The 25,433-nt window shown below is 44.0% G+C and overlaps 1 protein-coding gene across 10 annotated transcripts in view; it reads left to right on the top strand.

Annotated features, from left to right (window-relative positions):
* The window catches only part of SH3KBP1 (SH3 domain containing kinase binding protein 1), a 334,334-nt gene that overhangs the window by 231,849 nt on the left and 77,052 nt on the right, over positions 1 to 25,433 (top strand). For all 10 annotated transcript variants that reach the window (XM_043570579.1, XM_043570581.1, XM_043570580.1 and 7 more), the window contains 2 exons: positions 630 to 705; positions 14,478 to 14,572. In XM_043570579.1, coding sequence (XP_043426514.1) covers positions 630 to 705; positions 14,478 to 14,572 — 171 coding nt within the window. The remainder of the gene's footprint in view (positions 1 to 629; positions 706 to 14,477; positions 14,573 to 25,433) is intronic.

The following is a 25,433-nucleotide window of genomic DNA, read 5'->3' as shown; positions in this document are numbered from 1 at the left end:
TCCGCTTTTAGGGCAGATAGACCTGTGCTAGAGGACGTGGGTGTGTTCGCTCCCACCCCACGAGGCACCGTGCATTTTCCACGGCTGGGGCATGTGATAAGGCACACCTGCCCTGGACATTCTTGCTTCTGCCTGTCCTTCCACCTGCCTATCCACTTGTCCTTCTGGCCCTCCCTCCCTTTATCCTTCCCGTCTTTCTGTCTTTTTATCCTTTTCTTCTTACTATCATTCTTCCACTCTGCACACACTCTTGAGCGCCTCCTCTGGGCCAGGTGCTGTGCCTCCACGAATATAGTCCGCTTCTCATCAAGTGAGGGGAAAGGTATCTGTCTACTTTGCTGAAAATCATCAGCCTGTTAGTAAGAGCACCAAGGAAGAATGGGAATAAAAGGTTTGGAGCGCCTACAAGGATGAAACCCTTCCTCCCTGGTTCTCTCACATGCTTGTTATGCTTGTTATTGAGGCTCTGACCTGTCAAAGAATGGCAGGCCCTGCTCGGAGCAGCCACGCCTCGAGGGTGTGGTTTTGAGAAGCAGTTGTGAACATTTTGTCATCATGAACTTGATTTTCTTTCTTTGCTTAATGGAGAGAATCATCTAGTTAAGTAAAATGATCTCTTTCCTCCTCAGACAATTGGAAAGAAGTTACCTCCAACGACGGCAACTCCAGACTCGTCAAAACCAGAAATGGACGGCAGGACAAAGAGTGAGTTTCCTTATTTATCCATATTTTACATTTGGAAGCAGTTAAGGGTTTTTCAGTCATGGACATACTTTTGAAAAATTCTCACAAAATCCTAATGGCTGTTTAACTTTTTAAATTAAGTCTTCTAAATTTCAGTATGGTTAACATACAGTGTTATATTAGTTTCAGGTATACAATATCTCGACTCAACAATTCTGTACATTACTCAGGGCCCATCATGATAAGTGTACTCTTTAATCCCCTTCACCTTAATGGCGTTTTAAAATACATCAGAAAAAATATACCCAAATGTGTTCCACTGGGTCCTACCACTGGGTGGGCACAAGTTAGATTTGGCACTCTTGGGGGGTTTTCTTCTTTGTGGAACGTGGTTCTTTCCTGCCGCCTGTATCAGAGCTGGGGCTTATCCATATATACCCAATCACTTTGCATCATTCAGGAGGCAGAAAGGCTGTAGAGAATGGCAATTCAAGCAGTTGGGGGATTCATAGGCCTTTAAGTCAGGGAGGCCCTACCTTCTAGGCTCAGCACTCAGCCAGCACTCCCAGCCCTTGCCTGCCTGCCTGCCTCCCTGCCTCCCAGCCAGCATCCTCAGTGCGTCTCGACTAAAATCTCTCTACACGCAGATGGCTTGCTTCCATTGAGCCACGTATGCTCTTCCTGGAATTTTTACCCACTAATTTTAGTCTCTGGGTCTACAATGATATTAGCCCATTTTTCTCCTAACAGCCCTTTAAGTGTTTGAGGATAGTTGTCTCCCTAACGCCTTCCTAAAGGTCCTATTCCCTGTTCTAGATGGTTGCCAGATAAAATACAGGATGCCCAGTACATTTGCATTTCAGATAAACAGTGAATAATTTTTTGGTTATAAGTATGTCCCCCGTACTCTTTGTTGTTTATCTGAAATGCAAATATACCTGGGCGTCCTGAATTTGTAGTTGTTAATCTGGCAAGCCTCCAATCCCTTTAGCTATCCTTTCAGTAACTAGGGCATTCTGGACAGGCTCTGGTCAGAAACAATTACTTCAGTTCTTTCTAGGGATTTTATTATTTTTTTTCCAGCTTCAGATTTTCTTATGAGCATCATGTGGACAGACTGCTAATATAGTTTGGAAAGCCAAAGATTGAGAGAACATAAATCACACATATATAATTATGATTAATATAAGAGCAAACACAGCTTTATCCTTTTAATTGAGAAATAATATACCATTCAAAAGCAAATGAGGGGTACTGCCTTAGACTTAGGAAAATGAATTTGTGGGATTTGCCAAACCAGAAATGGTGGGTTTTTTTTTTTTAAATATTTTTTTTTAACTTTTTTTCGTTTTTATTTATTTTTGGGACAGAGAGAGACAGAGCATGAATGGGGGAGGGGCAGAGAGAGAGGGAGACACAGAATCGGAAACAGGCTCCAGGCTCTGAGCCATCAGCCCAGAGCCCGACGCGGGGCTCGAACTCACGGACCGCGAGATCGTGACCTGGCTGAAGTCGGACGCTTAACCGACTGCGCCACCCAGGCGCCCCAAGAAATGGTGGTTTTGATAAACAAGTTCATGGAAGATACGGATGCAGGTGCTGTAGCTCTGCCTTGGTGTGGAAGGTTCAGATGAGGTCTGGTGCCTTCCATGTGGTAATGCTGTTGTCCGACTCCTGGTCATAGGCAGAAAACCCACTTGTCTAATACTCTAATGCAGGGGTTCTCACACTTGAGTGGGCCCCAGAATCACCTGGAGAGCTGGGCCCCACCCCCCAGGTTGCTGGGCCCCGCCGCCACAATTTCTGAGTCATTAGTCCAGTGAGACCTGGAACTTTGCTTTTCTAAGGAATTCCCAGGTGCTGCTGCTGTGCCTGGTTTAGGGCCCACACTTCCAGAACCACTGTTTGGAACTCATCAATATTCCTCAGATCAACCTGGCCCTGCATTTATTCATGCAAGTTATACACTTTTATGCCAAACCTACCTTTAGGCACTAAAGAATTTTCTTTCTTTCTTTCTTTCTTTCTTTCTTTCTTTCTTTCTTTCTTTCTTTCTTTCTTTCTTTTTAAATTTAATTTAGAGACAGAACAAGCAGGGGAGAGAGGGGCAGAGGGAGAGAGAGAGAGTCTTAAGCAGGCTCCAAACTCATTGCAGAAGTCAATGGCAGGCCTCGATCCCACAGCCCTTGGATCATGACCTGAGCCAAATTCAAGTTGGATGCTCAGCCAGCTGAGACACCCAGGTGCCTCTAGGCAGTGAAGAATTTTCAAGAATTGAATATTTAAACCATTCTGCAAACATTTCTCTTGTTGGACAGTAGCGTGTCCTTCCTTCATTCAACTGCTTATTCTGTAGTTGCAGCAATTGACAGGTTTCTAAATGATCCCTGTCATTAGCAATGTTGCTTGGACGACCAGAATGGGGAATAGGCAGGAGAAGGAAAAGGGGAAGACACATCAAGCCTCAAAGGTGATGGCAATGTGGTCCCCAGGGTAGGCTATCCTCGTGACATGAGACAACCAGTGGTCTTGACCAACCTGATTTGTGTCTGCAGAAGTAGTAATCTGGGGAACAGAGGTTTTGTTTTAAGGGAAAGACTTTCAATAGAAGTAAAGTCAGAATTCCCTGTAGATGGTACACCTCTGTCCAGAATAAAAAGGACCTTGGTCCTCCTTGGGTGACTTTGTAGGTTGCTCTTGGGAGGATTCTGAGCAGCAGGGACCCGAGGGTCACTTGTAAGGATGTGGCACATTGGACAGTCTGCAGGGCGTGCTGCAGTGAGTAATCCTCAGGTCTTCGGAACTAGCCCTCGGATAAGATCCTGTTCCTGATGCTTTCTTTTCACCCTCTGCCATGTCTGCAGGCAGGAGATTCCAGTCTTTTTGGAAAGATTAGCTGGGCAGGGGTGGGGAGGGTAGCTGTGTTTTAGAGCTGGCTAATAGAAATATTATGTGAGTCACATACGTGATTTTACAATTTCTAGCAGCCACATTTTTAAAAAAGAAAGAAGAAACAAGTGACCTTACTAAATTAAATATGTAAATGTATTTTATTTCACTCAGTGTATCCCCAATAGTATCTCTTTAACATGTAACCTGTATAAAATTATCAAATGAGATATTTTTATTCTTTATCTATATGAGTCTTCACAGTCCAGTGTGTCTTTTACATGCATGGCACAGCTCAACTCAGAGCAGCCACAAATCAAGTGCTCAATAGCTACGTGTGCCTAGTGGCCACAGTATTGGACATGGCCGTTTGAGAGTAATTCTGGGATCTAAGATGGGCTTTCTGGGCTGGGTATTAACACAGATCCGAATACTCAGCTCCTTCAAGCATGTGGGAGGATCTAGGCTCTAGCCCAAGCCTTGTTCCGTCCTATAAGTATCTATTAATTATGTCCATCCACCTGGCTCTCTGGAAGCATCACGGTGGGGGGATGGTTTTTTTTTTTAATTAACATTTATTCATTATTGAAAGATAGAGACAGAGCATGAGCAGGGGAGGGACAGAGAGAGGGGGAGACACAATCCAAAGCAGGCTCCAGGCTCTGAGCTGTCAGCACAGAGCCCGACGCGGGGCTCGAACTCACAAACTGTGAGATCATGACCTGAGCCGAAGTCGGACACCCAACTGAGCCACCCAGGCACCCCGGGATAGGTTGTTAACAAAGAGTGTTGTTAATAGAGGCTGGGTGGTGTGTTTTTGCCCAAAGTCGGAGGTGTGCATTCTAGGACCAGCTTGTTATTCGCTAGCCGTGTGACCTTGGATGAATAATTTTATTTCTCTGCCTTGCTCTTCATTGTCTGCATTGCCTGTGAAGTCCGAGGGTTGCTCTAGAGACAACCCCTGTGGTCTCTCCCAGCATCTTCATCCTCTGATTCGGTTCCAAAAGCTCAACGATTCAGAGTAAAACATTTCTGCATTCAAAGAACTGAGCAGCCAGAGGGGAGAGACAAAAAGAAGATGGGGACAGTTTAGTAGGAACGTGAGAGGTCATCGGGTATAGGTGTAAGTATGCATGTAAGTGTGCAGGAGGTCAGAAGGAGAATTCTCAGTGTCAGTGAAGGCTTGAAGGATGTTTATTGACAGATGTTTTTCATGGGCCAAAGAAAGAATTTCTCCAGCTAATTTCCCCCACCTGCTTTCTGGCTTTCACTGTAAAGGGCGCGTTCTCCCAGGATCTCCATGAGGCACCTAAGTCCACCAAAAAGCCCCTTGCATCGCTTTCAGATTGTGATGTGACTCCTGTGTTCCCTGAGCTTGAGAGTGGGGCGGCCCTCCTTTCTGGTCAGTGGACAGATCTGTAACAAAAACCGCCCAGCAGTAGAGAGGAGAGAAGCCCCTTCCTCACATCTCTGTCCTCGGCAGGCTAACATACAAGCTCCCGTGAGGATTAAGAGTTATGATGATTCAAAAAATGTTCATGTGGATTGGTATTTTCTGGGGGAAAGTGAAACTCAGCTGATTAGGATTTATTTAAACAACTAACATCACCTCCCCTCCCCCCAGTAAAGCTTTCATGATATTGAAACTCATCTGAAATGCATGCTGGGGAACAGATTGCCAGGACTTTCATAACAAGAGAGACACTATCTAAATATTCATAAATGAAGTACCCTGAGATTCCTCCAGCTCACCACATCTGGAATTTCCCTCTTTCTTACTACAGTTGATACAGATTTGTGGCCTTGGTGGGACAGAAAAAGTAACCCGGAGAAATGGGCTATTTCGCATCTTTCTGAACAAAGAATTAAAGTCTTAGAGATTCAGAGCACCAGTTGAGCAGGAGGGTTAGGAAAAAGAATGATCCTTGACAAAATTTGGACAAAGGCAGGTGAGGCTTCTGAATAAATGATGACCGTGGGGCAAAGGCTAAACTTGCCCTGCCTAACCTCTCCTCACTCCATCCCTGGACGCTTGTACCACCTTCCTGGTAGCTTTGTTCATTGACTCACTTCCTGGGAGTTGTCCCCTGTGATGGTGACACATGGTGGCTTGTGACTATCGTGGGTCCCTCGAGGCAGAGCCTGTGTCTTCTATTCGATAGCCCCACCATATAGCCCAGCAGAGTGTCATAGACTCACTGGGCACGTGACAAGTGGTAGTTGAGCAAATGGAGACTTATAAATGGCTTAACATTTAAACAGGTTCTGTACTGGACAGAGTCCTGTGAAAGTGGCATAGTAGCCATGAGTCCTCTTTCTGAAGTTCACAGTCACCAGCTGGAAAATGACACATTTGATCACCTAAGACCCCTGAACTTACTTTGGGTTTCTAGGGATTAGTAGTGGTTGCCAGTGTTCCGTGGGGCTTGACAGACCCTTCGTTCTTTCCAGTCCCTGCTCTAGACCGTTCAGCCCAACAGCACCAAGGCAAACCCTTGCCTGACAAAGGTTTATTGGTTCATCGCACTGAGGACACTTGGTAGGAGAACCCGTGCGGCCCCATCACACCAGACAAAAGAAAAGAGAGTGGTTACCAGTTCGGAGGAAGGGGGAATGCAGTGAAATGTAAATGAAGCAGTGTTTTGACAGGATGCAAGCAACGCAGGGCTGTTAAGGGGTCAGCATCAGGTGTGGACTGCGAGGTGCACCCAGGTCCTATTTCTTTGGGAACCACCGAGTTAAGATAAGTGTGCAGTGCTGTGTTCAGAACTCTTTACGCGAGGCTCTGCACGTGCGTGGGGGATCGCGGCTGCTTTTCTGTGTCACAGTGACTTTCGTTCCTCTGGTCAAGAGTGGAATGTTTCATTCTGACTGATATGATATAGAAAAAGCAAAGTTTCTGGTTGTCTGTGCTTTGAGAGGACAAGCTTTCTCTGGGAGTAAGAAAGCAGTGCTCCTCAGAGAAGGGGTTGTTAGGACCCTTTCCAGCTGCAGCATGTGCTTGGGAGAGATACTATTTCCTGTTGGCTTTGCAGCTGGCTGTGGGACCGCAGCCTGATGGATGGCTAGGCAGCTTCTTACTTTCCATGTCTGAGCTAGTTTTTTGCTTTCTCACCACATGTTTAAGTAGCAGAAAAAGGGGTCGATTCCCTTATGTTGGTTTCCCATAAGGCCTCACCTGGGAGCTCTTTTATGCTACCTTTCCAGGGAAGGCATTTTTGCTCACTTGTGTCCCCAAAACTCATATTTGGGCACATCCAGTTTGAAGCAAGTTTCCTACTCTGCGCTTTGGTGCCTCGCACACTCGATGTGCCTTAGAGTCCCCAGGCTCGGCGTCTCAGGGTTTCCTCAAGTGCTTCCAACACAGACCCTGCTGTCCCGATTCAGAGTGGGGGTCTCCCTGTGAGGGTGCCCGGCCTGCCCGTGCTGCTGAACACCCAGATTTGGAGTACAGTCCTCTTGGAGGATAAAAGCTAACTCCTTTTGTGTTATCCTTGTGGATCTCCTTTCTCCCAAAGACTCGGAGCTTGTCATCTGAGCAGGAGAAAGTATCGTTGGAGGGGCCGTGATATGCACTGTACTAGGGAACAGAAAGGCTTTGCTCGTCAGGTTATTTTCCTTTTTTTTTTTTTTTTTAAATCTTCCTTTTACAGCAAGAGATTAAAAAGTGTCATAATTCACAAGAGTGAAATAATTTGAAAGTCAAATTCCCAGCAGCATCCAGGACTAGAGGCGGTCATGGTGATCTGGGGTCGCTGTCCCCTTTTTCATGGAGGCCGGCATTGGGCTGGAGTTCACAACATAGTGACGTACGCCTTAGGTTTTGTCTCCCCGTCTGAATTTAAGTGTAGATCAGGGTTTTTCCACCTTGGCACTATGAACGTTTGGACCAGGCCGCCCTTTGTTGTGAGGCCGGTTCTGTGCCCAGTATTGGATGGTTACCATCTCTAGCCTCCATTACCTCCTTACCACCCCTCCCGCCGCAGCGGCCACAAATGTCTCCAGGCAATGCCGTGTCCCCTGGGGAGCAAACCGGCCCTATCTGTGAACGGCTGGTGCAGACTGTAGTAAGCTCTACGAGGGCACTGCTGCCTCTCTGCTGCTAGGTACACAGTGGGCACTTAGTTAACATTTACTGACCAAATGACAAGCGTAGTATTCATTCCGGCCCTCCTCACTAGCCCCAGCTCCTCAGACTGACTCAGGACTGGATGTCCCATCTACATCTGTGATCTGGCACGCCCAGCTGTGGCACCACCACCACACTGGCCCTCCCTCCAGGTCCCCACCATTGTTTCGCTTTTGGCTAGCGTTGAATATTTGCTAATACCCATGGCTGGATCAGCGGATCTCACGGCACGGTCCCTGGCCCAGCAGCATCGGCATCACCTGGGAACCTGTCAGGGATGCAGATCCCCGGGCCTTGCCCAGCCCTGGAGAATCAGGAACCTCGGGGCTTCTGTTTTCACAAGTCTTCCATCTGGCACTGATGCCCCCTCGTGCGTGAGAACCACTGATGTAGACTGTTCCTTGAGCTTCCCTATTGATGAGAATCACCAGGGTGCTTGTGGGTTGCTCATCCCACCTCAGACCTATTGACGGGGACCCCCAGGGAAGGGAATCTGGGAAGGCATAGAAGGAGCAGGTGCCCCACCTGTCACAGGAATGGTTGGGGAAAACTCCCCCCCACCCCTGCCAACTCCTACTCCTCTGATCAAAGTCCTCAAACATTGTACAGAGCCCGGTGCCATTTTACCCCTCTAAGAAGGGAGCCTAAATCCTTCCTTTGGGAAATGATTCCCCATTCATGATGCTCTGGTGCTTTAACCTGAAGACATCAGTCTTACCTTTCCCTCACTGTTGCCTCGTCAAGAACTCTGTTTACGTGCCTCATTTCCTCTTCTCGGTTATAAGCCCCTTGAGAACCAGGTACCAGTCTCACTTAACTTAGTCTCTTTCCCCCCAGAATGTAACAGAAGTCCATACCCTTATTGCATTTCCAAAATACAAAAAGCTAGAAAACTAAAAGGTTTTATTACTTTGGGGTGATATAAACCTTGTCCTGGACTAATAGGCATTTATGTATAGTCTTTATCCTACTTGGGGTGACAAATCATGCATTTGCTGCAGAATTTTAATGTATTTGATTGTTGGGTGCAGCCCCAGACCCCAGCTGAGGATATTATCTGTTGTGTGGTATGTGTAATAAATTTCTTTCCAAAAACCTGAAAAATTCCATCCTCGGGGCTTTTGGGTAAGTGATTATGAACCAGTAGCGCATCAGATATTTGCCACTTTAATGAAAGAACCTTAGATTTTGATGTTGGTGAAAGTAGACAACCCTGGGCTCGATACTTTTGTTCTGGAATCCCAAAGCACAACAGTTATAAGGGTTACCTGGTACTTTCCACCGCTGTTGGAAGTTCTAGAAGGCTTTCTACCAGACTCTGTGACACATGGGGTTTTAATCTATGTGACCTAAAATGGAGTCCAGAGAATCATCCTGGATTGAATGTTATTTCCTTGGTGTGTGTGTGTGTGTGTGTGTGTGTGTGTGTGTGTGTGTGTGTTATGTACTGCTTGCTGATATGTTTATTCTGTTTGTTCTGCTTTGATTTGTTTTTTAAGCTGAGGGCATTTTTTAAGTTGGTTTGTTTTTTATATGAGTAGATTATAAAATCATCTGAAGGGAGTCATGGGCTGTGTGCATGTGAGTTCAATTTCTTAAACAGTCTGTTTTTAATCTTATATAAACTTCTAGAAGTTTAGAGATTGAAATAATGTGGGGTTTTTTGGTGAGGGAGATGTGAATCATGACTGGACTTCTTGGGGAGTTTTAATAGAACAAGTTCCTTAAAATTGGAATGCCAGTCAATAATTACTGTAAGGGATCTTGATTTGGTGTCAGGGTCCTCGAACCTTTTGTACGCGACATTTTCTCTGCACCTTTGAATGTGTCTTTTTTTCCTACTTTTGGAAAGAGGAAATCACTGTTTTTTTTTTTTTTTTTTATCAGATTCTTCAAGGACTCTAAGACAAAAAGGCTTAAGGGGTACCTGTCTGGCTCATTCAGAAGAGCATGCAACTCTTGCTTTCAGGGTTGTGAGATTGGGCCCCACATTGGGTGCAGAGATTACTTAAAAATAAATACATAAACATTTTTAAAAAGACAGAAAGCTAAAGAATTGACTTAGGACTTCAGTCTTAGGCTAATTCATTAGCTTTTAAAAAATCTTTCCAAAAAATAGAGACAAATTCATCTCAATCACTGGATAAGTTGTGCCTTTATTTTTTTTATGTGCATGTGTGCATTCATTTCTACTTGATCTTGGACTAATTAAATCCATCTAATTGATGAATAGATGGAAAATGCCTGCCCCCCAAATTAATTTCATTCCCTTCCTCTTCATCTCTGTCTGCTACTCATTTAAAATCTGTAATCTTCCCACGTCCAAAAAGGATTTGGAATTATATTTTTCTTTCAAGATATATCAAATGCCTCCTCCTTTGTAAACTCCCTCCTGAACATAATCATGCCTTCCTCTGCATCACCCCAGCCGTATCCCGTCAGAGTGAGTCTACGCTTATTCACACATTTGTGAATTTGTCATCCTTTACCCTTGCCTTTCCCCAGGCATCAATTTGTCACTTCCTTGCGAGGGTGGGATGGCTGATTGGACTGACTTGCATGTCACAGGCCCAAGAACTGACAATGTCTCTTTCCTGGTGATGCCTCAATAAGTGTTTGAATTAAAGTAGAGAACATCTTCATTCCATATGATGTAAAATTAAAATCATAGTCTCAGTTAATCCATTCTTTTTGCTTATACATTTATTTATATCTTAAAACCATTGGTATATCCAAACTAGCAGCATGTTTTTATTTTCCAGTACTGCTGAATTAGGGCCCAAATGCCTCAGTAGTAAAAACAAATTCTTCTTTTCAAATATATCATAATAACTTAAAATGTGAGGCTGTGGTTGCCTTGTTTGATCAGGGATCTTCAGAGCTACAGTGCCTGTGACGAGAGCTGTGACGTGTCAGAGCGGGCTAGAACTCAGGCCTGGTCCAGTGTGATTTTTTGGAGCCTCCAGAGCTTTACTGAGATTATTTTGGGGACCTGGGTGGAAGATGGGCGAGCCCCACTCTCTAATTTAACCAGAGACACCTTGGTTTTAGTTGTTGTATATTGCAATTTTAGAATAAGTTGAAATTTGCTTAGAGTGTTCGGCTGAAGTTAACCAGATCCTCCTCCCGTCCCTCCTCGGCCAGCCTCTCCTTTTACATCTAAGGACACTGATGTCCAGAGCTATTGCACGGTTGCCTCAGATTTTGTGCTGAGGACAGCCCAGCCGAGATTGAACCTAGTCTTGACTGTCCTGACTCCTGGCCCATAACCCTCACCTCCTGTTTAACTGTCTCTCAAAATTTCCTCCACTTTGTAGGTGTCACTAGGGGGTCAAGCAGCATTGAGTGGGAGCTGTGTCTGGTTGTAGGGATACATAAAAGGGCAAGTGTGATGTTGAAACCTGCTTCATAGCCAGTGGTAGTTGACAGTAGCTACTGGCACCTGTATCTCCTACTTTTATCTAAATTGGTGCTTTCCAGATAATTCTATATCCAGTGCCTCACACACAAAACAGTATACTTGATGGAAATGTTTTAAAGCTAGGTTATGCCGGAGCTCCTGGGTGGCTCAGTTGGTTGAGTGTCCAGCTTCAACTCAGGTCATGATCTCACAGTTTGTGAGTTCGAGTCCCACAGTGAGCTTACTGCTGTCAGTCTGCCAGTGCAAGGCCCACTTCGGATCCTCTGTCCCCTTCTCTCTCTGCCCTTCCCCCTCTTTGTGCTCGCCCTCGCTCTGTCTCTCTCTCTGTCTCTCAAAATAAATAAAACATTAAAAAATAAAACTGGGTTATGTTGATTGTCGTACAACTACATACATTTATTAAAACCATTCAAACCATACAATTAAAATGGGTGAATTCTATGGCATAAAAATTATATGTCATTAAAGATGTTAAAAAAGAAAGGCAGGGGGATACCTGCCCTCCTTAAATATTAGGGAAACTGGGCGGAAAACAAAATGGCTCCATGAAACATTTTAAAGGCATGCTAGTACTTTCTTATAAATATTTCTTCCTTATGTTGGTTATAAGTCAATTCCACAGTCATTTATTGACCCCCTCCTATGGGCCAGGTCCTGAGGTAGATGAAGGGAAGAGATTGGAGGATAGAAAGTAACACAGAGGCATAGGAAGAGGCAGATGATAGCCAAGTGTTTCAGAGGAGGTAACTGGAAGTGTCCTCTTTCTTCCACCAAGTTCCTTCATATCAGGGTGCCTTCTGCTTTGAGTGATAAATACCTATGCAGCCACAAAGTAGTGGTAACCAATAGAGTTTTATGGAGTCTGGTAATGAGCTATCCAGACAGGCCCCCTGAAGTTGGCTAATTCGACAGACATCTCAACAGTGTCAAGACTCAGACCCCCCTCCTCTGTGATTTTCTTGGCTTTCCTCTCATGGTTGAAATATGACTGCAATAGTGCCAAACGTTGTGCTGTCTTCCAACAAGGATGTCAGTGTTAAAAGCCAAAAGGCAGAGGCAACTATCTTCCTCTCCACTCTTTTTTTTTTTTTTTTAATCAGGGAGCAAAATCTAACAGCCTCCCACCTCCTAGTAGAACTCCTCTAGCATCTCATTGGCTAGAAGTAGATCACATGCTCACCCCTAAACGAATCACTGACAAAGGGGAACAAGAGCAACATTTGCCTAGACATAGCTTACTCATCCCTAAGGCTGTGGGTGGTTCCCCATTTCCTAATGTAATACCTGAAGGCAGCAAGATTATATGAACTGGGAAGGGGATGGGGAATGGGAACTGTGAACCAATGTCTACCACACAGTTAATTAACTTTTTTTTGATGGAAAAGAATAGAAACAATGCTTGTTCTTTTTTCTTTGTTGACCATGAGTGTCTTATCTTTTTTTGTAAAATATTTCCATGATTTTGATCTAATGAATTATTCTTCAAGCTGGGACTCTGCAGGCAGTTCTAAAGTAGTGCTGTATTTGTTTCAGTGTTGTAAGTTTTGAGGTTGGATAGTCATATTTCACTAGCACAGTCAGTAGGAAAATTGGCAAAGAGCTATCATTATCCAATTTAAAGATGCTTAACTTTTTCCCTCCTTTTAGAATATTTGGCCAATGCAGAATTTGGGAGGTTTGCTATTACTAATTAAAGAAAGATGGAATGTTGGTAACTATGTGGACCTAGGAATCTTTAGGCAGAGTAGTATTGATGGGATCTAGAACGAGTGCCCCTCAGCACGGCTTAATGAACAAGACACATCGGGGGCCCAGAATAACGAAGACAGGTGGTTTCCAATGCTAGAACAGGGGATGTAACTGATATATTCTGTCCATTGGACAGAAAGCAAAAACATTTGCACAGAAAGTGAGTCCCTCTCTCCCTCTCTCCCTCTTTCCCTCCCTCCCTCCCTCCCTCCCTCCCTCCCTCTCTCTGCTCTGTTCTCCTGTCATGTCAGAAACAACCCTAGACCACAGTGTGTCCGTATTACAGATTTTTGCTTGCCTTTATTTCATACATCACTCTCTTTGATTGATATGACATTAACCATAATAAAACCCCCACATTTCAGTCATATAAATCGTACTAGGGACAATATAATTGATATTTGTGTATATAGCTTTAGGTTATGATCTGTCTGCATGAACTGGCCTGATCCTTAGAAAATATCTAAGGTCATTCAAAGCCATTAGGATTGTTGACTTTGCTGCAGAATAATAAATGCCTGTCCCAGTAGATAGTAATTCTCTTGAATTTTTCTTTCTACCTTCTGTCCTAAGTCATTGAACCCAGCTTTCCAAGTCTTAATTTCCTGGCTACCTGACAAATGTTTTTGCTCTCTTCTAAGCTGGTGCTTTTGTGTAAATAGAGATAATTTAACATCAGATAGACTTTCTCTTTTTCTAAGTTTGTTTGTTTGTTTGTTTGTTTGTTTATGTGATCTGTGCATCCACTGTGCAGCCACTGATCTGTGGCTCGAATCAAGAGCCACACACTCTTCTGACTGAGCCAGCCAGATGCCCCTAACATCGGATGGACTTTCAAAAGTATATAATTGAGGACATATTTGAACTGATTTTTGGTGGCCTTAGTGTTTTTCTCTCTTTCGTGAGGGCTGGTACATATCCTTGCTGATGAACAGCCACACCTAAATAGGCAGGTTCCCACAGAGACTCCATGGGACATATTTGAACAAGTTTGCCCCCCCCCCCCCATCACCAACATACACATACGTATAAGGAACATTTAGTCGGTATTCGTTGGCTATTTGTGATTGACACCTATTCATGTACAAATATCTTTCTCTGGGGATATATCATACTGCAGTCTTTTTTATTGTTTGGAGTACTGTGTCTGCTTCGTAACATACACAGATACCCTGTTTCCAACTTAGTGATGTGTGGACAAAGGCTCTTAGGGCAGAATTTAAGCTTTTTGTTCTTTTAGATTACGTCTGCTTATGCATGCACCCAAAGAGTATATAAAATGGTATATAAACTAAAGAGTATATAAAATAGATACCTGAGAACGAAGAAACTTCTGCTTTTCTGCCTGAGAGACACAAAACAGTCAGTGCCTTTTTGTGACATCACATGATTTGTGAGGGGGGCAAATGAAGAGAATAAATAATCGTGAGCCCCAAATGAGCAATCTTAGGCAGTTTCCTGAGGGTGACCCTTTCTTTATGCAGTCATTACATCCTGTCTGTTAAGTGTGCTTTTCTCTGAAGTTACTGTAAGAGAGGGCATCTTTTCCTGGACCAGCTCATTAGATAAAGCATTTTAAAGATTGTATTTTTTTTCTTCTTACAGCCAAGGATTACTGCAAAGTAATATTTCCATATGAGGCCCAGAATGACGATGAATTGACAATCAAAGAAGGAGATATAGTCACTCTCATCAATAAGGTAAACAAAGGTTCCCTCCTGCCTTTCAAACCGTGAACCGCTTTGAGGTGTTGACTGGACGGTACAAGATGTTGGTTTAGCCCTTGAAACACTTGATTTTCCTTTTGTCCTCTCCTGAGGGAGAATCTTGCCTCTTTCCTCTTGATCAGGCTACGCCCAATATATCCAGGTGAATGAATGAACTTGAAAATCCAATAGATTCTGTTTGTCTTGGAGCCAGCTGCAGTTTTGCATGGCCCTGCAGAGAACTCCATCCCAGAAGGCCTAACCCAGAAGGCGGCCTGCTTGGCTGGAGAGCCCGCCCTCCGCAGCAGCCCCAGCTGCAAAGCTGTGTCATGCCTCTCAGGCAGAAAACGCTTAGAGAATGTTTGCTGTTCACATCAAAGACAGGTAGCATGCCTGAGAGAATTTTGCTTGTCTTGTTTGGGCTAAGAAGGTTGTATGATTTCATTACCATTACAGGCAGAGCCCTGTAAACATACAGAGACCTGTAAAATCTGTGTGAATTGATGCAGCTTAACAGGGCCTGAACCGTGTACTATTTATGCTCTCATGCAATGGTACTCACCCAGTAGGTTGTTGAAAGATGTATTATTTAAATGATTCCTAGAATATACAGCCTTTTGTCTGAGATAATAGGGTGCTCATGATGGTTGAGTGCAGCGAAAAGCTGAGCCATGTTTAAGATGTGTTGGGTGCTTCATTCTTGGTTCCGGGTGAGTGGCAGGGAATGTGTGGCACTGTTGGTACAAGCATGACTTGAGGGTCCTAATGGCTGCCTGCGCTCATGCAGGGCTAGAATGCTATTGGCAGGGTGCAGAGTGCAGGGAAAGGTGAGAGAGAGCAGGGGTTAGGGTGGGGGAGCTAGGCCCTGGGTCTTGCTCCTGTGGCCGTTACTGAGAGGGAGGAGCTCCCAGTGTCGCCGGCCCACCCCCCGCCGCCCCCATGTGTGTCCATGAAGTGATGGGTACGATTTACCTTTTATAGTCCAGGACGGTTACCTTTAAGAAATGGCTGTAGAAGTTGTGTGTTTTAAGAGCCGGAACCAAAGATACCAGGGCACTAATGACCCCAGAGGCTAAGCAGCTCACCAAAGATCAAAGTATTGTAGGGAGAGAGCTGGCCTCTTCCATACGACAGTGGAATGGAAGACACTGCTAAGACTGCTTTTCTGGAATAGTAGACGATCCCCAGCTCTACTGATGGGCCAGGAATGTGCTCATTTCTTTATCTGTAAACTGTTCTCCCTGCATTTGTTTTAGCGTGTCTCTGTAAGTGTTTTACATGGCAGGAGGGTAAAACACTGCCCTTCTTGCTCTTTCTGCCAAGGAGGCGGAAGCGGTTCTCTTTCCTTACCACCCTTCCCCTCGTCCTTAAGTGGTGCCTCCTTCGGCCTGTGTCTGCATGGTGTGTTTCCTATTTTGAACAATACCCTTAATCAAATACTTGGAATAAAGAAGTTGTTAAATGGGCGTAAAGCACAATACAGATACTTCGCTAATTAGCACAGATCCTTGGTTTTCATCCTACGGGGAAAGGGATAGATTACTTTCCCCTGTGACTATAAAGCAAACGGAGAGTCAAATAACCCATTCTTTGCAAAGCAGGGGTGCATGTTACTGTTTTTTTCTTTTTCTTTGGAGGGGGAAGCCTCTTTTTAACTGAGAACCAGATGTATCAATAATATTTAATAAGGTTTGGAGAAAAGGAAAAAACTACCATGGATGGTCTCTTATCTGAATACATCTGTTTCTACCTCAATATATTATATTCCCGTCCTTGTCATTTGATTACATATGATGAGAACACATTCATCTTGATGGTTTTGTTCCTACCAGCTCGAGATCCAGTGTGATCAGAAGAATTGAATTTTTCTAAAGAGCTTAGTCAGAGAGGGACCCTCTCCTGGTTCCGTCCTCCATCCGCACGGCAGGGAGAAGGGCATGGGCAGATGTGGAAGGCTGCTGTCGGGAGTGTCCGGGAGCTGTACCGCACTTCCTCACTTTCCTATCCTCATGCCTGTAGAAGCAGTTTAGAGACTGAAGCAGCTTATAGATGCTTGTAAAACGTGACCTTGTTATCCTTGCCATACACTTGGTCCCTTGACCTGGCTTATACCCTGCTCCTGCTCCTCAGGCCCAGGGTGCTGTGTCATTCTGACACTTCTTCCCCCTCGCTCGGCCCTGCCCCCACTCTCGAGCCCAGCAGCACCGGAGCCTGGGGATTCTGCCTTCCTGTGTTGCTGCCACTTCCTGTCCGTGGGGCAGCCAGGCCCACGCTGGAGTCCACACCTCTCCGGGCCGGCTGAGCAGAGAGCCTCATCTCCTCCCTCTCCCAGCACCCTCCACAGCACCTGCTCTGGAGGAGAACCCCGGGGTGGCCACCCCAGGCCCCTCTATTATTCATCCTGTAATGGTGCTTTGCTCATGTGACCCCTTTGCTCCAATGAAAGTCTTTAGCAACTTTCTTCACCTTCGTTGTCAAATCCAGCTTGATTCTCCTTGCACTCATTTGCCCAGGCGCTCTGGTCTTAATCTGGCTTTTTGGCCTTGGGCCACATCACCGTTCTACAACAAGCTCTCCTGAGATGGCCCTGCCTTACTCATGTACCCTCCCTAACCTGACCCAGACCATGTTCCTGCCCCCCCGGGATGCCCTCTGCCTACCCACTTAGCTGCTTTTTCAATAGCTAATAATATAGCCAGTCTTAACTCATGCTGTGTCATGTACCTACCTGGGCCCATTTTTCGCTTGTAACTTAAAAATGTCCCCTGTGTATTATCAATTTTGTTTTTATTATTTTTTCAAATTACTTTTTTTAATGTCTACTTATTTATTTTTGAGAGAGAGGGAGAGAGAGAAAGAGAGGGAGGGAAGCAGGGAGGGGGCACAAGCAGCGGAGGGGCAGAGGGAGAGGGAGACATAGATTCTGAAGCAGGCGCCAGGCTCCAAGCTGTCAGCACAGAGCCCGACGTGGGGCTCGAACCCAAACCGTGAGATCATTTATGACCTGAGCCGAAGTCGGACACTTAACGGACTGAACCACCCAGGTGCCCCCTGCTTTTATTATTGTTTTTTATGGTCCGCAAAATCAGGTCTCTTGATATCCTGTCCTTGTGCAGATTTTGACTTTTATTCCCATGAAGTATCTGCCAGCCTTGACCTAGCGTTCCAGTTGTTTGGAAGTATGTTAAAATGACAAGTGCCATGTAGATTACCAGCTCTGAGAAACCAGGGTTTGAATTCCAGCAATGCCATTCACGGCTGTATGTCTTTGGGCGTGTCACTTAATCCCTCTGAGCCTCAGTTTCCTCAGCCAGAAAGCGGACCTCACAGGGCTGCCGCGAAGATTTGCTAAGGTGCTGTGTATACATGATTTGTTGCTTCACCTTTGGTTGCTCTTTCTCTGACCTCGGACGTGGGGAAGAAGGGCTCTCGTGATTGGGCCCAGTTTGCTGCTGGAAGAGGAACACCTTGATATGAGGTGGGTAGCAGTGGTGGAAAATCTGCCCGAAAATAGCTCAGAATTCACAATGGGTGAGATTTCAGCAAGAATTTTGAGAAAAAAATACGTCCTAAGTATTTTGCTTGCTGAAAAGTGGGGAAAATGGATTCCGTGTCTGTCAAACCCTGCTGACATTACAGAAAACTCTTAATTTTCCTCTGAGTTAAAGGATCACCTAGAAATTTGTTTAGATGAGTATGTGCCATGGACATCATAAAGAGAAGAGCTTCACTATGATTTGTTTAATGTGTATTTTGATATGCTTCCTTATTGTATGTATGAGTTGAGAGGAAAGACCTGAATTGCTGTTCTCTAAATTCAACTGCTTTTGCTGTTAGAGGTTCTCAGTGTACCCCAAATTCCACCGGTGTTTTTCTTTGAGAGTCGGCTAAGGTGGTTTCCTTTTGCCCTGCTTTTCTGTGCTGTGGCAGGAGTCACAGGGCGGGCGTTGCCCTCATTTTTAGCCCTCGATTGTCATTTTGTGTAGCTTTCTAGAAAATGAGTCAGACACCCTTAGTGGGTGCCTGTGAGCCCTCCATGATTCCTGAAATAATATGCAAAGACCTGAACTATTTGTGTGTGTCCCTGGAAACTAGGATGAAATGTGGCAACCCAAATGGTTTGTTTTTTAGTTTATTTATAAAGAATTCTTACGGATTTAGGAACATTTCCACTTGTACAGAACACACCTGTGTTTAGCTTTTATTTCCAGTCACTCAAAAATAGCTCCTTCATCTGTGTTCCTGCCGCCCCCATCCCTGCCTTTGTGATTTGTGCTCAGAGCATGGTTGAAAGGGTTCAGAAGCCTCTGGGTCTGGTTTCCAACCAGGGAGTTCCTTGGAGAAAGGCTGACAGCAGCCTGGTACAGGCGAAGCCAGGCTTCAGCAGTGATGGTGGCCGCCATCAAAATGGCGCTCCTCGCCCTGGCCGCTGTCACATGGGGGAAAGGGAGCCCGATTGTGGAGAGGGCCGATGTTCCCGCCCTTGGCCTTCCTTGCCCACTGTCTCCTGGCCTCGGACCCCCTAACTTGGAAGGAAGGGCTTCCCATGTGACCCCTTTGTAAATAAGGAATTCTATGTATTTCTTATTAAAAATATCCCCTGAGTGACCATGTCTGTGACCCCCTAATAAAGCAGACACAACCGCCTCCCCACCACCGCCGTTTCTTCATAGGCATAAGCCTATTTGATAACGTGAAGGTGAACATTAAGGAAGATAATATTACTGATAAAAATCATGTGGCAGTGGAGATGGAGGGAAGGGGAGAAGCAATGTAAACCAGTATTGACATACGGGAAAAGAAACTGATAGATGCACCCTAAAGAAAGAGAGAAGCCAAAAGATCAGATAAAGGTAGAAATATACAGTAGCTACTACAGAAAAAATACAGGGGGAGTTTCACCTTCTCCTCAGAGTATGTCAGACCAGGGACCCTTCAATATTTGGAACTTGACCTGCTGTGAAGGCGGAGTTAGGACTGAATACTAACTAACCCGGCCTCCTTCATCTCTACCTTCCTCCTTTCTAGACAGCTCTTGAACACCTAACTTAATAACAGGCCAATTGACACGCGCCAGCATGGTTTCCCAGTGTAGGATGCTTCCGGGTGGCTGGCACCAAGAGCCCAGGGCCCCTTGTCGCCATTCCTTTCCCTCATGGCAGTCCTGGAAGTTAGGTGGGACCGCGGGTGTCCTGTGCACGTTGCAAAGGAGGAACCGAGGCCCAGAGCATGGAGGTGGCCCTCCCAAGGGTCCCCATGTGGCAGAGCCAGGGCACGGTTGTGCTGCCTGAGCTGTCCGTGGGGCTGTCGGACACTTGTGGAAGGCGGGGTTGTCACTTCCAGTGGTGACTTGTCTTTTCACCGAGTCACACTCTGTTTCTGGCTATCTAGGGCAAGTGCCTATCAAATTTTCTTTCTGGGGCACCTGGGTGGCGCAGTCGGTTAAGCGTCCGACTTCGGCCAGGTCACGATCTCGCAGTCTGTGAGTTTGAGCCCCACGTCGGGCTCTGGGCTGATGGCTCAGAGCCTGGAGCCTGTTTCCGACTCTGTGTCTCCCTCTCTCTCTGCCCCTCCCCCGTTCATGCTCTCTCTCTGTCCCAAAAAATAAATAAACGTTGAAAAAAACTTTAAATTTTCTTTCTAACTTAATGAAATCATCATTATTTAATCAGGAAAGTGATATTACCATGCCATTGCCCCACCCACTTGCATTTTGGTGCCCATGTTTGTGATCGCTTAGGTTCAGGACCATCCATGCCTTTATGATTCCATTGTCACCTCTCCGGAAATGAAAGATAATCTGCAGAGGAAATGATGACCTCGGCTCAGGGCTAATGTTGTTCTTTTTGTGCCTGAAGCCCTCTTCTCCCCCATCCTCCTTCTGCTTTCTGCCCATGTCCAGCATATTTTACCTTCCTCTTTTCTTCTGGGCCTGGGTACTACTTAGTTTTCTGCTTGCTTTTAGTATGAAAAAAGAGAGAGAGAAAGAGCGAGAGAGAGAGGGAGGGGGGGAGAGAGAGACAGAGAAAGGGAAAGACAGGAGTCTTGAGCTTCTTAAGTCATTCTGTGATTATAAGTTCTTTTGTTTGTTCTAATGTGTATTTTCCCTTCCTGCTTCCTCTGATTAATTCATTAATTGAAACATTTATTCACGAGAAGAATGTTTTCACACTTCCTTGCTTCCGGCCCCACAGGAAGTAAGGATGTTTCCTCAAAGAGAAGTGGCTGTAGGAATCTCAAGAAGGGTTCTCAGCTTGGCCTAAGAAAGTCCATCAGCTAAATAGATTGCTGGCCTTGACCCTTTCTCTCTGCACTGCCGAAGCTTTTAGCAGAGCTAAATGCTAGGATTAAATGTGGTTTAAAGGGTGAGGAGTAAATTAGCACGTGTCACCCTGAAAATGATGACACGCTGACAGACCCATTAGAAGGACATGCTTTATGAGTGAACGAAGAAGTTAAGCACAGGTCTGGGACCATCTGGGTTTACACACATTTGAAGAATGTCAGTGTTCAGCAAATAAGTCATCTATGTCATGGGATGTGTTTTGTTGTTGTTGTTGTTTTTTGGGGTTTTTTTTTTTTGGTTGTTTTTTTGTTTGTTTTTTTTGCAGTATGGCCTGTCTTGTTAGACTGCATATGTCCTTACTAGCAACAGAAGTCACAATATATCGCCTCCTCAGACCATTAGAAATCCCAAGGAATACATTCGGTTGACTGCTGTTTTGCTTCCTCTGTAATGTAACCAGGACATGGGGACCGTTGAGAAGAATCCTGATACCATAAGTGCGTTTGATCAAAACTCTTCCTCCCTGAGCTTGTTTATTATCATAAACACAGCGTTAAATTAGATGAGACTGGCAAACATAGGACTTGAGGTGGTAGAAAATCTCTCTTTAGTTTACCAGTAGATAGTCAACACAATAATAACACCCCAAAATTTTGCTGGCCATGATTGCAGATTTTCCATAGATGAGTTCTTCGCAGTTGATGAGAATCTCCAGCCGTGTATGCATCCACAAGTTATGTGAAACTGTTGAAAGGGACCCTAGTGTTCATTTGGCGTCATGATCATCTCTGTCCAGAGAGCTGTGCTTCAGTGGCAGGGCCTTAGTAATCTGTGCAACACCATCTTGGGATACTTTTCTCCTACAACACCCAGACAAACCTGCAGGTGTCTTAAGGAATTAGAGAAACTCTTTCTATTTCTAACCTTTCTGTTGGCATTACCCTGACAAGGCTTTTGTGAGAATCAGAGGAGATGTGGCTGAAAAGGCTTTAGAAATCTAAAAGTTGAATTATAGTTACGGCTCTGATAAGTTATTATGGGAAGAAGAAAAACAAATTCCCAGTGACTGGAAGTTTCCTTCATATATTGAACTGTCCTGAAATTTAGTTCAGTACTTTCCATGAAATTCCCCTTTATTATTTCTTTTTTGACTTTTCTTAGGATAAAAGTAATTTATTCTAGTTGTATAGCCTCCGTCTTATTAAAGTATCTCAAAGATCTTTGCATTCATATTTGCATTTTATTAAAATAGGCTTTTCTGAGATGGAAAGTGGCATGGGATGCACTTTTAAATAATACTTTAAAATCATGTAAATACTTTCTCTTGAGGAAAAATGAGAAAAAAACAGATAAATAGATAAATACAAAGAAAAGTCAAAATCACCTGTGACCTCACCACCTTCGGATACCTCTCAGTATTTGAGCGATGTCCTTCCAGATGTTCTACACAGAGACACGCACACATTATAGTTCAAAATAAAAATAAGATCGTATCATACACACTATTTTGTAAGCCTCTTTTTAAAAAATATATCATGCCTGTCTTTGGCAGCATGGCTAAATGGTTCCTTAGCATCCTAATATATGAAGTGCCACAGTTCTTTTTTATATTTAGCTTGTTTCTGGGTTTTCCTTATTTTAGACCGTGTTGCGTGCAGTCATCGCTCTGTAAATTCTTGTGCACGTAATTAGTGCTGCCACTTTCTACTACTTGTGTAACCTTGGAAAGGTTGCGCGATCTGTGTGCCTCAGTTTTCACATCTGTGAAATGGGGGTGATGACAGTACCCACCTCCTGGTGTCGCAAAGATGAACTGAGTTCAAGTAGGTAAAGCACTTAGAATGCCTCACTTAGAGGAAGTGATCTATCAGTGTTAACTGTTGTTATTATTTCCTGATGATAACTCGCTAAATGTAATGCTGCCTCAGTTCCTTTTAGAGCTATTTAAGTGATGTTATGAAAGATTGTGCCAATTAGTCTCCCCACAGGAGTGTGTGAGAATATGTTTTCCTATCCTTGTCATCCCTGGATATTATCATTCTTTTTAATCTCTGCTAATCTGATCAGAGTGTGCATTTTTTAAAATGATTACTCAAGTTGAAAATTTTATGTGTCATTTTCGAATTGATTTTTATAAAAACACCTTACACACATGACATTAACCTGTCATCTTTCACATTTACAAGTGTTTTTTCTTCGTTTATGACTCCTGGGGCTATTTAAGAAAAACATCATTAAAAATAAATATCTTTTGGACTTAAATTTTTTCCACTTTACGGTTAACTATATAGTGCAGTACAATTCATCCTTTTAAGAACAGTTTTACTTAAGGCCTTTATATTTTTGTCCTAGTTGGAAAGAGTAGCTGGCTATTAAATGCCTTCCTTTTCTGCCTTCCTCAGGGCTTTCAGAGGTTCTATTTAAAGCTTCTCTCCTTACAAGCATTTTTTTTTTACAGTGGCATTCAGAGAGGCCCTGAGGTTCTGCATGGATATATATATATATATATGGATCCTCATATTCTAGATCAGAGCTTGGCCAACTTTTTCTGTAAAGGGCCAGAGAGTAAATATTTTAGGCTTTATGGTCTCTGTCGCAACTATGCAAAAGCGGTCAGAGAACTAAATGAATGGGCGTGGCTGAGTTCCAATAAAACTTTATTTTTGGACACTCAGATTTGAATTTTGTGTAATTTTCACATTCCTTGAAATGTTCTTCTTTTGGTTTTTTTAAACCATTTAAAAATGTTTCGACTGTTCTTAGTGGAATGAACAGAAATAGGTAGCAGGCCAGATTTGGCCCATGGGCTATAGTTTGCTGCCCCCTGAGATAGAATGTCTAGAAACAGACCCCCAAAATACAGCCAATTAATTTTCAGCAAAGGAGCAAGGAAACTTTGAGAAAGAAAGGATAATCTTTTTCAGAAATGGTATTGGCACAATTGGTAATCCATAAGCAAAACAAAACCAAAAATACCCTGACCTAGACCTAATACATACATTAACTCAAAATGGACCATAGATCTACATGTAAAACAAAAAGCAGAAAATGTTGTGTATGAAAACATAGGAGAAAGAGTTGTTAGACACGACACCAAAAGCACAGCCCGTGAAAGAAAACACTGCCAAATTGGACTTTGGCAAAATTAAAAACCTTGGCTCTGCAAAGATACCCTTAAGAGAATGTTGGTTGGTCTTTTGTTCTTACAAGACCATCGGAGCCCCAATATTTAGTAAATAACTTCCTGATAAGTGATTGCATGAATTTCAAGGACCTTGGTTTTGTTCTCGGTCTTCCCGAGAATATCCTTTGTAACACAAGACCATAAATCTCCCGTATCGGAGCTTTTCCCCCCAAGGTGGCAAACAGATGTAGCCCCACTCTACCTAGCAGGCAGGCCTGGACTCAGCTGAGCAGCCCGAGGGCCTGGATTCGACTGGGAATTGTGTTTTTCACTCCCTGCCCAAGGTCTGTAAGCTAAATTTGCTGCGTGTAGAGAAAAACATCACCAAACGAATTTTTATGCCAAGGAATAAGTTTTCCTAATAGAAAAACTGAAATGTAGATTTGTCTGGTGAAGAATAGAAATAGAAGGTAGGAATTTATGAATTTACCAATAGCTGCTGCAGCTGGCTTGGCCGATCTTGACGTTCATAATGATCATGGCTCTGTCTTTCACCTCATATTCCTTCCTGGTCCTTATCTGTAAAATGAAGGCACTCCCCAACCCTCATCCCTAACAGCTTTCTTTGTTTCTCTTGGAGGTGGTGCAGGAGCTCAGAAAATCTCTTAAAGCATAATGAAAGATGCTTTATAAATGCCACTCTTTGTCAAAGAAGCAAAATGATTTTTATTATATCTGCTCCCCTTTTAATGGAAGAAAAGCATGTGTTGGGATGCAAAATATACGGTTTTCTAAACACAAATGCACATGAGAGCTCAGCTGTAGGATGCACATCCTTGAGAGGTAAACGTATTCTTAGCCATGTGCTTCGGATGAACCGAAGGTCCCATTAGAAACCGTTTTCACAATTGAGCCTTAAGTGGTCATCTCAATGTAAATGACTTAAGTAGAAAAGGGGAAATTTCTATGAAAAAATACTGATGTATAACTTTGCATACTTGATTATGTTTAAATGGACCAAAGAAATGTAAAAGTGCTTCCTTAATGAGTTGTGTTTTGTGTGTAATTGTTCATGTGCCTTCATATGTTAATGGTTCCTATGGCGCATAAAGCCCGATCATGAGTACACAGGAAAGGTCCTCTCTTGCAAATATCTCCTTTTCACATGATGACTGTTTTTTTAAATAGATTTATGGGGGTAGAGGGTCTTTCACTCTGATATTAGAAAAAAGACTAAAGGCCTAAATATTTCCTGAAACTTGAGATTATGTAACCTAAAAATAAAATAATGAAATCAGTAAGCTATTCCTGTGTATTTGTTGTGGGCAAGCTATACGGCCGTACCCGAGGACTCCAGGACTTGCGCAGTATGAATGGTGATCCTGGAGCTGGACTGTTAGGGAATTATCTGTTGGGTGCTGTTCTCTGAAGAGGCTCCAGATAGA

The sequence above is a fragment of the Prionailurus bengalensis genome, chromosome X, assembly GCF_016509475.1.
Source record: "Prionailurus bengalensis isolate Pbe53 chromosome X, Fcat_Pben_1.1_paternal_pri, whole genome shotgun sequence".
Classification (NCBI taxonomy): domain Eukaryota; kingdom Metazoa; phylum Chordata; class Mammalia; order Carnivora; family Felidae; genus Prionailurus; species Prionailurus bengalensis.
The sequence above is the reverse complement of the archived record's forward strand: the minus strand, read 5'-3'. Positions and strand labels throughout refer to the sequence as shown.